Here is a 12872-nt window from a genome sequence, read left to right on the forward strand (position 1 = left end):
GACTGAACAAGCGGCATAGAGAGCACACCAATGCGGATCAGCAACCATTTTTCTTACATAGAGAGTACAGAGGTCATTTTATGCGAGGAGAAGATAGAAAGAGAAGGTGCCTAGATGCTAGTATACCCTCTGTGGTTGGCTCAATCAAAATGAGCGAGGTGGATTCCGATTCAGGCCTATCTGGATCGGTCATCGCCACTGGATTTTTATGATTCAGGGCATATTTTGACCGATTTCGATCGATTTCTGACTATCTAGGCCGATTCCAATCAGAACAGTGGATAGATCTGAATCCCGATTCTTAAACGTTGTATCATATTTGGTTTCATTTCACCTGCAACACCAAAACACATGGAAGTGAAAGACACTTCAACATCTCTATTCTTATTCTATACTTTTAAGGTTTGTTTTTTCCCTCTCTTCTCTGATCTCTCTTGAGTCTTGATCCTTGAATTTTTATTTTCTGAATTCCATCATGTGTGAATACCAACTCGAAGACTAAGCAGTTCGAACGATCTCGTAGCGATTTGTTCGTACCATAATGTCGGGATGGATCTCCTCCAAACTCAGAGTTGCGGAAACCTTCCTTCAACAGGCAAGCATTCTTTCCTTTTTGCGCTCTCTCTCTCTCTCTCTCTCTCTTTGTTGTATCCATGGATCGATCTGAATTTGCTTTATCATCTTCAAGCTATCCCTTTTCAGTCCAGCTTTAGCTCCAATGTGGAACTGGTTATACCATTAGGTTTTAATTTGAGTACGAAAATCAAAATTTTTTTTGGGGTAAATTATTACGAGAATTCAATTATCTACTTTACTTGCTTCTTTAACGAAAACCCTCTTTCCTTGAAATTTATTCACCCAATGTTCTGCAATTGAATTCCTTTTCCGTCTCGATTTAGATTGATCAGCAAGCGGCAGAGTCGCTTGGGAAGAATGAGAAAACTCAATCCGATGAATTGAATGATAAAACCCCGGCGAGAACCGGGGAAGTTGTTCCTCTGAAGGATCAGCTGAAGAAGAAGACGCCCGACAACAATGATTTGTATGGGTATTCACGCTCAGATTCCAATTCTGATAGAAACCAGGACAAGCAATTTGGAACGCCTCTGAAGACGTCTCCGAAGTCTACGCCAACTCTTACAGACAGTGACTGGACAGAACTGCTTAGTACTCCTAAGCAACCACCAGCCTCTGACGTCAATCGCACTAATGGGATATCTGCAATCCGTGGACCACGGAAGGATGGGCGAAAGCAGGGGAATTCTAGTTCATATTCTTTGTCTTCTGAAGGGAAGAAAAATCATAACAGGCCTACCGTGGTTTTCAAATCTACGAGGAGGTCAGACACTGAGCCAGGGTATAAATTAAACGGTGGCGTTGCTTCTCCAGATGGCAGACAGATTGATTCAGAAGATTCTGGTTTCTCTGATTCTACACAAGCCAAATCCAGTTCTGAATCACAAAACGGTGATCATTACGTTGAAGGAAGAGAAAGAGGTGCTAATCTTCTGTTGGAACCCAAAGGTGATGCAAGTCAGGATTCCAAGTATGTCCTGGAAACTGCTGGGGATGGAAAGCTGTCTCTTTCTGAAAATTATAATGAAAAAAAGGGTGGTGTAGGGAATGATGCTTTTCAACCAGCAGTTGGGAAACATGCAGCAGAAATTGTACCAGTCTCAGGTACAATTGATGACATAGTTGATATAAAGAGGCAACCTGATGGTGATCATGATGCATCCAGTAGTGCTGCAGGGAGAATTGATAAATCAAATGCAGCTGTGGGAAATTCTGTTACTCATGACTTGCAGAGACATTCTTCATCATTGAGTGATGAAGAGTCTGATTCGGACACAGATTCAGCTTCAACATCTGATTCTGAAAATGAACGTGAAAGGAGGGCAGAAAAGGCAAGGCAAAGGGAACGGATTATGGCTGAGAGAGCTGCTGCTAAAGCTATTGAGGCTATAAAAGAGCGTGAGAACATTGTTGCCAGATTGGAGGGAGAGAAGCAAAGCTTAGAGAAAATACTTGAAGAAAGGGCAAGGCAACAAGCACAAGAGGTATATCGTGTGCTTATTGTAACTGTTGTTGTATCTGTTTTGTTCACTGTACTGGTTAAGTATGATGAACCTAGTGTGTCTTGCTTAACTGAAATATATCTGTCTCTTGAAATTAGAAATTATGTTTATTACGAATTCTTATTTACCCATTAGAAAGTACATGATATGACCTTGTTTTAACCCATTACAAGTACATGCCCGGCTGTGTGATTACAAGTTCTTTTTTATTTTAAAATTTCCATTAATGCTATCATAATAAGACTGCCGGTCATCTATCTTGAACACGTGTTTATGGACACCATAAATTATTCTTACCTTAAACTAGAAGCTAATGAATTCCTAACAACCCCTCCAAAAAAAAAAGAAAACTACAAGCTCTAGGTGGAAGAAAAAAGAAAAGCATTTTGTGAGAGATTTTAAATCAAAAACCTCCAAAAAAAAAACCCAAATACCAGCAAGTTAAACCAACCAGTGATGGCCACAAGTGAGCCCAAAACCCCTGCACTCTCTCTGATTAAACATAAGAAAAAACCTTCATAATAGAATAAAGCAAAACCAAAATACAAATACTGTTCCAAATGGGTAGAGTGGAAGAAGTAGGGAAAAAATACCAAGAAGCAATCTTCTACAAAGCATCCTTCCATGACCCTTCTTAGCATTCCTTTTGGAGACCACTGGACTGATGTCATACAGCAAGGGGTCTTCTGATTATCATTATTTCGTGGAACTCTGCGATCTCTTATGAGCATTTGCAGTTTTCTTCATCGCATCCCTTCCCTACAGCATTCTAGGAAGTCCTAAACATGCTCATCTCCAATAAATAAGAGACCAAACTTTGAGAAGTCCTATCATCATTTTCCTTACCTCAGAAATGTTTTTACTGTGACTCTACCTGTACAGCTCTATCCAACTCTGAAGTCAACTAAGACCCAGCAAGAGACCTGATGTGGAAACATTGTGATAGTAACACTAAGTCTTCTGGTAATAGGCCCTCAGGTACTTAATTAGGAAGGTCACTGGCTAACACAGTTCAAGGAGCTCCACAAAGAGGAAGACAACCAGGAACGAGCAGTGAAATCAGTGAACTGATCAACAAATCAACATATAATAAGAGAAGCAGTGGTTCAGATCTAAGGAACTCAAATCAGACACTCCATTAACACAATAAACAATTCTCCCTTTTTCTGAATATGGTTGTGAGACCAAGATTATCGAAATCAACCACACAACAATCTGGAATCAATTGCAATGATTGATGAACTAATACAGATCTCCTTTCTGAAAATATACTTTTACATCATCTAAAAGACAATATCCCTCATCAACAGAAAAAAGAGAGTGTCCCCGTGCACGAGGCTCCTGCTACAGCAGGATCTGGGAGGGGCAAATGTACGCAGCCTTACCCCTTGCTTCACAAGAGAGGCTGTTTGCAAGTTTTGAACCCACAACCAACTGGTTGCAATGCCGCAACTCAACCATTGTGCCATGGCTCGCCCTCTATATAATCTTCAAACGAAGCCCGCTGATGCTGAACCCGGATCACAAAACCTGTTTGGGTTTGCTATGGGCCCACCAAATTAACAAATAGCTCAAATTTAAGAATAAGTGACAATCTCGTAATAAACCAGAATTTTCAAGTGGCAATTTGGTAGCTAAATAGGGAATGGACAAGAGAGGCAATAGTATTTATTGATCAAAGACAAACTTGGAAGCAAATATAAGGTAAAGGCCAGGGGGTATTAAGGGAGAAAAGGAGAGGTATTTTGGAAAGTGAGTGAAACAAGACCAATAAGTAAGGAATCATGAAGGTTGTCTTCAACCTTGTGCACAGAACCATCGGTAACCAGTTGGGTTTCGATCATCAAATCTCACCCAATATCAATCTAAACACCACGAAATTTGGGCAGAGATTATTAAATCAAAGATCGATTGATAACAAATAACAGTCGGACCAAGGAACCAGTTATCAAAAGATTTGAGGTTGCTGAAAGTAATCTGGTGGAATAAGTTAGGACCAGCCTAGTTGCAGGCCGTTGCACCAACTATGAATGATTCTATAATCAAGGTCAAACACATTCAATTTTTTTTTTCTTCCTGATTTTCTATTCATAATGGAAATTCTCCAATTTTGGGAGATCTAATTTTTGGGGTCGTTCCAGCCTTTGTTAGGAGTGTTTGAGTTGGGTAATTGGGTTTATATTGAGTTTATTTAATTTTTAGGACAAGTTTAGTCTTGTTCACATAGGAGTCTTTATACACTATCTTAGAGGGTGCCTCATGTTTCTTGATGAATCTTACTTCATTTTAACCTTTTTGAGGACGTCCCTGAGTATGTAACGAGAATGGTTGTCTTAGCTGCTTTCAGATAATACCCCTTGACCTCAAGGGTTTGATCTTATTCCCGTTTTGTTATTTAGTGTTGTCATTTATGCATTTCCTGTAACTTGATCCTTCAACTTGTTTAGCATGCCCATATTACTGCTGTATGAGACTGATACCGTCATTGTATAATATATGCCTTTTCATTTTCTCTTAAACCTAAAAGTCCAAGGGAAATTTAGAAAAGGAAATTGCTGTCCACCTTTGCTATTTCTTCCATAAATTTTTATACATTGGCTTTTCTTAGTTTTTGTTTCTTAATTTACTAGTCTCTTAGGCCATTTGCTGTTTATGTAATTTGGCAATTTTTTGTTTAATCTTTTTTCTAAAATCTTGAGCATTCTGTATAGTTTCTTTTTGCATCAGGCTTCTGAGCTGCAGATGAGTATGATTGAAACAATGGAAGCTGTTGATCTGGAGAAGCAGAAACATAATAGTACCAGGATGGAAGCCCTTGAACGATTAGCTAAAATTGAGGTCATGCAGCCATTTTGAGTTATATGCATTTTATTTTATAGCTAGGCTGTGATCCATCTATTGTAGGTCTTTCCACTGATTCCAGTATAGAAAGCTGTCACTGTTTCATTGAAGTTTGGTGGAGCAGGTTTTTGGAGTTTTTATTCCTGGACTAAATGTAGAGATCTTGCAGACTGCAAATCTTGACCTTGCGAGATCCCTTGCATCCACACAAAGGAATCTTGATTTGGGGGTAATAGTCTTGTCCTTGTTCAAAGAGTTAGTCTTTGTTTTTATCACAACTTTTTTCCATTATCAAATTGGACAATGAGCTGTACTTTGTTCCTCTCCATTTCCTAGTTGATTATTGAAGTATAATTTGTAATTTTAGGTCAAAAGGCCAAATTAAAGCCATGTAGATGCCATCCTCACAATTAAGTTGCATTCATTTCTTTTTCTCATCTCTGCTGGATCTTTTCCCTCCCACATTTAAGTTAAGTTTTAATGTTAGGGAAGCAAGTAGGAAAGGAAGAAGAGATTGGAGGAGGAAGAAGAAGATGGAGACAAAGAGAAAAGAGAGGAGTGTATTTCGGTGGGAACACTTGTATGTTGAGAGACTTCTCAACACACCTAAATAACTTCATTACTAGATAAAAGATAATTACATTCAACTCCCTAGGGAGGTAAAAGATAATAAAGGATAAAAAACAGAAATTACATAAAGAGGAAACTAGACATTAAGCTAGTTCCAAAACTACCCTTCTTCCAACAACTCTAACAGTTTATAGTGTTGTCTGTGTGTCTGCTTATGGTTGCTTTTCTTGATAGGATTTTCATATCAGTTAAGGGATTCTACAACTTTTGGTGTTATTGTTTTTATCTGAACCTTATTTGTTGCTCTCATTGATCTAGATTGTGGACGTTAATGCATTAACAAGTGTTTCTCATACATTCTCTGGTTATAAAACTATTGGTTAGAGTAGTGCCTGGAAGATGCATTAGTGCAAGTTCAGCACGTTATTTGCTAGTTTTCATGTTCCCTAGATTATGAAAGCTTTTCAGACTATTATTCTAATGTGAGTTCTAAACACATATTTGTGATAATTTTTTCTACAAGATGGTTGCATATATCCTGCTGTGGCCACATTATTGAGTGGCTATTATGGCAATATCTGGAGCATATTCAGTAGTACAGGTACTAGCGTAATGGAGTTGGAAAATGCTGATGCATAAGATGGACAGGCTTAATATCGAAAGGGGGAAAAAAGGATGTATAAATAATTTAAGGGATAGACTCAAAATCTTGACATGAATCTTATATATAGTAAACTAGCTAGCTCAAATCCATCCCACGAGTCAATTTTCAGCCCCAAATGAGCAGGGAAAGTGCCTCAAAAGTCAATCAAATGTTTCACAATATGACAAAATGGCATTTTGTTATCATGGAACTGAGTGGAATGTTTGAAATTTTTTGCCACTTTACATACTCTTTTTAGCTACCTACCTTGTTTGGGGCTCAAATTTGGTCAAAAGGATTAGTGTTATACTTCAACTTGCATTATGAATGCAAGATAAAAACCCCATAGGGTCCTATCAAATCAACCAGAAAATACTGTTGTAGGACACATACCGAACAATTCTGCATAGACACTGAAATACCTTGAAAAGCCCTCCTTAGCCTTTCCTGTTATTTAACATATGAGATTCTTTCAAGCTGAAAATCCAGAAACACTGCCACTGAACCCCCCCCCCCCAGATTTCTGGGCTTCTTGAAGTCTAGGGAAGCTTAATGCACCTAAGGTCTTCTAGACCTCTCTACCTCACTCAAACTCTTGTCTATCTTCATAATGAGTCTATTGCCTGCTAAACAATCCAATCTGCTTAGATTGATCCCAAGGATCCACCACTGGTGGAGGAATCTTCCTTTAGATCAGAATGTCTTATATGGAACTGTTCCTCTTCTCAAATGTCACACTGGAAAAAAACATGAACATAAAGGGTTCATTATCAAAATTGTTGGGGTGGGTATAAGAGGATCACTTTGCTTCCTTTCGTGAGTTCAGTCCTTGTTTTAGTCTGCCCCATTAACTTTGAAATTGCTTAGTTGAGTGGCTTCTTGACCTCTCTAGAGTTGTGCCTTTTTGTTTTCATTCTTCTTTGGTGTTTCTATCTGTCAATTCTCCCTTCCCCCTGTCCAACTTGGGGGGTTTGGGCAAGGTTTAAAGTATCGGTATCAGGTATCGTATCAGTCGGGTGATTTTAAGAGATGTATTGTATCGTATCGTATCGGAGATATGTATCGAACAATACAGATACGCATAGAAATGGTCAAGAATCAAGATACACATGGAAATACACTTTTGGAACAAAAAACAATATAAATAAGCAATATATAACAAGCGTCATGCATAAACACTAAAATGGTGAATAATGTATAACCAAACAAGTGCATTAAATTGAAATTGTTATAAAAGATGAGCTTTCCTACATGTTGTAATCGTCTATAGCCATGAAGAGTATTGGATGATGCAAAGGATGATGTTGTAGCACTCCTTGATTTGTTTTTTGGTCTAAAAGTGTGAAAAACCAAGATTAAATGGAAGATTTTAGACTCTTGTTTGAGAGTTTTCATTTTTTTGTTAGATTAGGAGTTGTATCGAGTCTGTGAGTGAAAATGGCTTTTTTATGGAATGTCTCGGTATGTATTGGTATGTATCGATAATATATCGGTATGTATCGAGCCGTATCGGCCGATACGTATTAAACCACCCGCCGAACCCTTTACTGGACGTATCGATAGTATCGATACATATCGGTCGTGTCGTATCGTATCGTATCAGCCCATATCAGCCGATACATTTCAATACAATTCAAGACAGTCTATTTAAAAAAAAAAAAAGAGATGTATCGATATGTATTGTATTGGTATCAACCAATACTGATACATATCGGTCCGTATCGTATCATATTGGCGGATACTTTAAACCATGGGCTTGGGTGGGGATCCTTGGTTACTCTTCACCATCAGGGAAAAGAAATGTAATTTTGACATCTACTACTTCATTAGCTGCTTAATCTATAGAAACTTTACATTTACTGTGTTCCTTTCTGATCAACGTATAGAACAGAACTTTATATGGTCAGATCTCTTCCTGCAATTGTGCTCATGTGTTTGCATTTTCTTTCTTTGTGGACTAAAAGGTTGATCATGTAGTAGCACTTCGACGACAAATTGAGTTGAAAGAAGCTGAACAGGAAGGTATGCCAGTTTGAAAATTTTGATAAGTTGATCAAAACATGTCTAAAGCTCGAGTCATGTAAGAATTTCATGGCTATAAAATAGATGATGCACCAGAGTACCATATCTCATATATTGTATTTAGTGTTGATTTTGGCTTCTTCTGATGCCCTTTTCCTGCCTCTAGATCTCAAAAGGAGATTCTTCAAGGTTCATCAGAGTGAAATATCATCAAACCAAGTGAGTAATCTTTCATGTAGTTGTAATAACTTGGGTTTGTCAGGCATCTGTTTCTTACACAAATTAAGTTTTCACCCGATATATGATGTTTATTTGCAACTGTTCAGGAAATATCTAGCCAATAATTTGTTCCTGACCTGCTTGTCCAGTAACTTTCATTTTCTTATGGAGTTATTTCTCCCCCCTTCCCCCATAATTTTGGTTGGTAGTCAGAAGCTTCCAAAGGAGTTGAGTTTGAACGGGAGATACTTGAGGCAGAGTACACTTTTGTATGTGATAAAGTTGGTCAGCTTCAGGAGAAGGTTAGTGCTAACTGTGATATTGTTCCCTAGATTTTATTTGAGGTTAGTTTGTGTTAAACAGTATATTTTTACTTTAAAGGTCATTGAGGTTAGTGTGTATGAAACAGAATATTTTAACTTCTATGGTTGATATTTATAGGTATTCCTAGATTGATCTGATAATCAGAATTGTCCAGGGATTACTCCATGCTGAATAAATGGATGGATGGTCATTTCTATATCCTAGTCTGTCTTTCCTAGTGGGGTAGCTAAGATTAAACATGTGCCTAAATAAATTCATTTCGTTATTGGTTTATTTTTCAATTTAGCATACTAATCTAGATGCTTCTTACTTTTGTCCTTGAGTCCCTATATGTAGGATTACTGTCATGGAAAAAAGGTAGTTGCTCAACATGCTGCCACATGAAACTAACTATTGCTTTTCCTGGACAGGCACAGAAACTAGAAGAAAACATTGAAACGACACACAAAGAGATAGAGAATTCAACTGAAGTAGAAATTGAACTCAAGAGAAGGCTTGGGCAGTTGACTGATCATTTAATTCAGAAACAAGCTCAGGTTTTTCTCCCAATCATTAGATCTCCTTTCTATTACTTATAGTGAATGGTGTCTTAAAATATTTTTTAGTCATTCCAGTTTTGGATGTTATTGGAAGCTTTTATTATTCATTATCTGAACCTGAAGTTATATCTTAAATATGCCAACCCATTATCTTATTTAATTTGAAATAGGAGGATGAGTGTGTTCCCATAGTAATGTCTGGATGTGTTCCAGTCCTGCTACTGCCACTATTCTGAACACATTCTGTGTGGTAGATACTATGAAAAACAATCAGGGATACTCATCTTCTTATATTGTGGCCATGCTAGACTGCAATGTGTTTTAGTCACATGTCAAAGGCTTGGAGCGATGCCTGTTCACTCAAATCCAACTTTTATAATTTTCATTTTTCTAATGTTGCTGCATACAGCTTGTGATATTCTTGTACATGAGCTAATCTATATCCAGTATGCTGTCTTGAAATATGCATCTCTTAGCTTGTGGAATAATCTGTTTGGATGACCAGATATCATTGCAGATCTGTTAGGGTTGGTCTTTTTGACACATCAAGCCTGTGTGTAGACTACAAGTGTTTGTGTTTTTGTGTCTGAGGGTCAATTTGGTTGGTAAACAAAAATTGAGTGGCAGTCAGTTAGCCCACTTGGCCACCCCTGAGCCCATAGCATTTGCCAAGGCTGTTTTGAGGTGAACCTTTGTGTCATAAAATTGAAATTGGAAGCATTTATATGGTTATTGGAGGAAGATTACTCAAGTAGAATGGATGTTACTGGGTGGATCATATTATCCATGCTCATTCTGAGGCATTTACATCCAAATTTGGCCAATGCATGGGTACATTTGTTTCAATGCCTAGGACTATAACTTAAGAATGACATTTTGTAGATCCTCGTTCTCTCTCTGCAGTCAGTAATGTTATTCTTTGCTTTACAAGCTGGTTCAGAAGTTCTATCAAGAACGGAGTTCAAATACTTGTAGAATACCCATCAATGAACATATTGTCCTATATGTCTTTGCAATCTGAAGCACCTCTCAAACTACTTTTCCTTGAAGGTCTTCATGGATCCAAGATTCTATCCTTTGGTCTGAGAAAGTGCACTATTGAATCTTTTGCAACTGCTTGTGTATCTTTCACTTTCCCAGTAGCACCATCAACGTTAGATTTAAAAATAGCACTCAAAGTGGGGTTTGCCATTTCTTCTCTATTGATACAGGTTTTTTATTTATTTATTTAATTTAGAACCAGATTGTCAGTCCTAATACTTTTACTAGTGCTAAAATTTGATTGGCGCTTGCGATGACTTCGATCACACTGACAATGCTCAGAACCTTTCTGCGGGATTTCCGAAAATATGATGGATTTACTAATTCTAGGGGTATTCTGTCAGAAAACAATACTAGGTTTTTTTCTTAAGCAGATAAGCACCAAACCGATTTTTGCGATTGATTTAACCCTCTTACCTCTTACATTAACCGATTGCAGTCAAACTTAATAAGGAAGATCATATCTGTGATTAGAAGTTTGTCGTTCAGACCTTAAAACTGATCCGTTTGGGTATAATCTAAGCTACCATTAAGACTCTGATCCATATAACTAAAATATATGTTGCTTTCACATGTAAAACAGATATGATACTGATATTGTCATTTATGAAAAAAATAGAAATAAAAATAACGAAAGGAACACCTCTAAATGGTATGATAGTAATAATGTCTGGATATTGCTTGGCTTACCTCTAGATTGCAATTTCAAGTTTCCTATTTGTTTTATCATTTGTCTTTTATTTTTTAAACTTTTTTGATACTTTTATCATCTTTTGCTGAGGAAATATTCTCATATCTTCTACTCATAGAAGTCTGTACGTATACTGTGACATTGTTATATTTTTATTTAATAAACCGTGCATTTAAATGTTTCATTAAATGCAGAATTATTACACTTTGTAGCTTACACATGACAAGTTTTTCATTTGTTTTTCTTATGTTCTTTTAGGCAGATTTATTCTTGTACTTTTTGTTGGCATTTGTATGTGGTGGTGTATTGTAACAATCTTAATTAAAAGACAATGCATAAATAAATTGTTTCCATTATATGTGACTTGATCACGAAATAGTTTATCGGTATTAGTGAAAGGAGGATAGCATCCATATTGTCATCTTGACAGTCATAACTGGCTTGTAAGGTTAATAGGGGTAATGCATAATGGTTGTTTGTCCATTAAATGCAAGGTTTGATTTCCACTTGTGATTTCAATTCCTTGTTCCAAATGTCTACTTACCTAGCCCTTGATCTGGAGATTCTGCATATTTCAGTTCAAAAACCGAGATACTAGAAAGATATTGATAATTACAGATTGGCTCTTAAATCAGGTTGAGTCTCTCTCCTCAGAGAAGGCAATGCTTCTGTTTAGGATAGAGGTAAGGTGTTCATTGAGGAGCTGAGTTATTTTTTACTGCCACCATGATTGTTCTCCATAATAAACACAGGATTCGACATTTCTGTTTCACTGTGCAGACGGTTTCTAGAATGCTAGATGAAAACAAGTCAGCAATGCCATTGGCCGATTTGGCAGGTCCCTCGGCAAGTGATGACCTGGAAGCAGGGATGTGGCATACTTCCAATTCGAAGCTGAAGCCTTTGCTTGAGGCCAGAATCCGGTCTGGAGGAGAACACTTTGGATCTTTGCTTCGGCAGTTGGATGCTATCTTTTCCGCGGGAGCTGCATTTATCCGGAGGAATCCAGCTGCAAAGTTGTGGTCACTTATTTACCTTGTATGCCTTCATTTCTGGGTGGTATATATTCTCATGTCACATTCTCAACCATCTGATGACTCCAAATCTGGGGCAATCATCTCCTTGGAAAACATCAATAAGACAGGGAGTATCTAATTCATGGATTGTTGTTGTTTGATTATTCATTTGTGGTACTTGTAGCCTTGCCAGAGATTACCATTGTAATTATAAAGATACAAGAGGCCCTTCAATGTGAGGTTCAAGGATGGTAACATGATCATCCTTGTTTTGTTGTCTGGCAGCAGCAACCAAATAGGATTCTTTATGCCTTAAGATGTTTCATGGAAATATACTAACTTTTAAATCCTGAAAGAAGCTAGTAATGATAGGCCAAAATATGTTGTCATCCTATTCCAAATCTCCCCTCCGATGTGGCAAGTTTGAGCCAGTGACTCTGCTATGCCTTTGTACTGAAAACTAACAAAGGGCTCTGGCACTCTTACATGAATAATTGAGAAAGATAAGACATCTCCTGCAATCTTAAGTTTACTACCGTGGACTGGGACTGAATTCCATCTCCTACATTATATCGCCTAGCCTTAGACCTGTTGCCTACTCGGTTGCTCCACAATGTGTTCAAGGGTACCCCTCATAGTAGGCAAACAAAACCAAAGGCTCCATTTGTTTAAAAGAAAAAAACATTCCTGAAAAATAAATGGTAATTTATAATAAAAAAAATTGATCATACAGGTGACAAGAAAGAATGTCTTGGTATTGGTTGAGTGAGAAAAAGAATCGAGACATATGTACTAGAGGTGGTGGTGTCCTGGACACAAATGGAGAAATTTTTTATTTTGATTTTGTTTTCGTTTCAAAATTGCTTATATGAAATATCTAAAGGATGC

At 37.5% G+C, this 12872-nt stretch overlaps 1 protein-coding gene across 2 annotated transcripts; it reads left to right on the plus strand.

The window, feature by feature from the left end:
* The first annotated feature begins 470 nt into the window (after positions 1-470).
* Positions 471-12261, plus strand: LOC122653014 (golgin candidate 2-like). 2 transcript variants are annotated; one of them, XM_043846922.1, is made up of 10 exons: positions 471-595; positions 900-2060; positions 4806-4916; positions 5089-5148; positions 8097-8154; positions 8321-8377; positions 8587-8675; positions 9108-9233; positions 11604-11651; positions 11749-12261. In XM_043846922.1, exons 1-10 carry the CDS (start codon positions 542-544, stop codon positions 12121-12123), a joined length of 2139 nt encoding a protein of 712 aa, XP_043702857.1. In that variant the 5' UTR covers positions 471-541; the 3' UTR covers positions 12124-12261. The 2 variants fall into 2 exon arrangements, with proteins under 2 accessions (XP_043702857.1, XP_043702856.1); XM_043846921.1 differs by having other exon boundaries at positions 8321-8373; positions 8583-8675.
* The last annotated feature ends 611 nt before the right edge of the window (positions 12262-12872 follow it).

This window comes from Telopea speciosissima, chromosome 2 (assembly GCF_018873765.1).
Source record: "Telopea speciosissima isolate NSW1024214 ecotype Mountain lineage chromosome 2, Tspe_v1, whole genome shotgun sequence".
Lineage (NCBI taxonomy): Eukaryota > Viridiplantae > Streptophyta > Magnoliopsida > Proteales > Proteaceae > Telopea > Telopea speciosissima.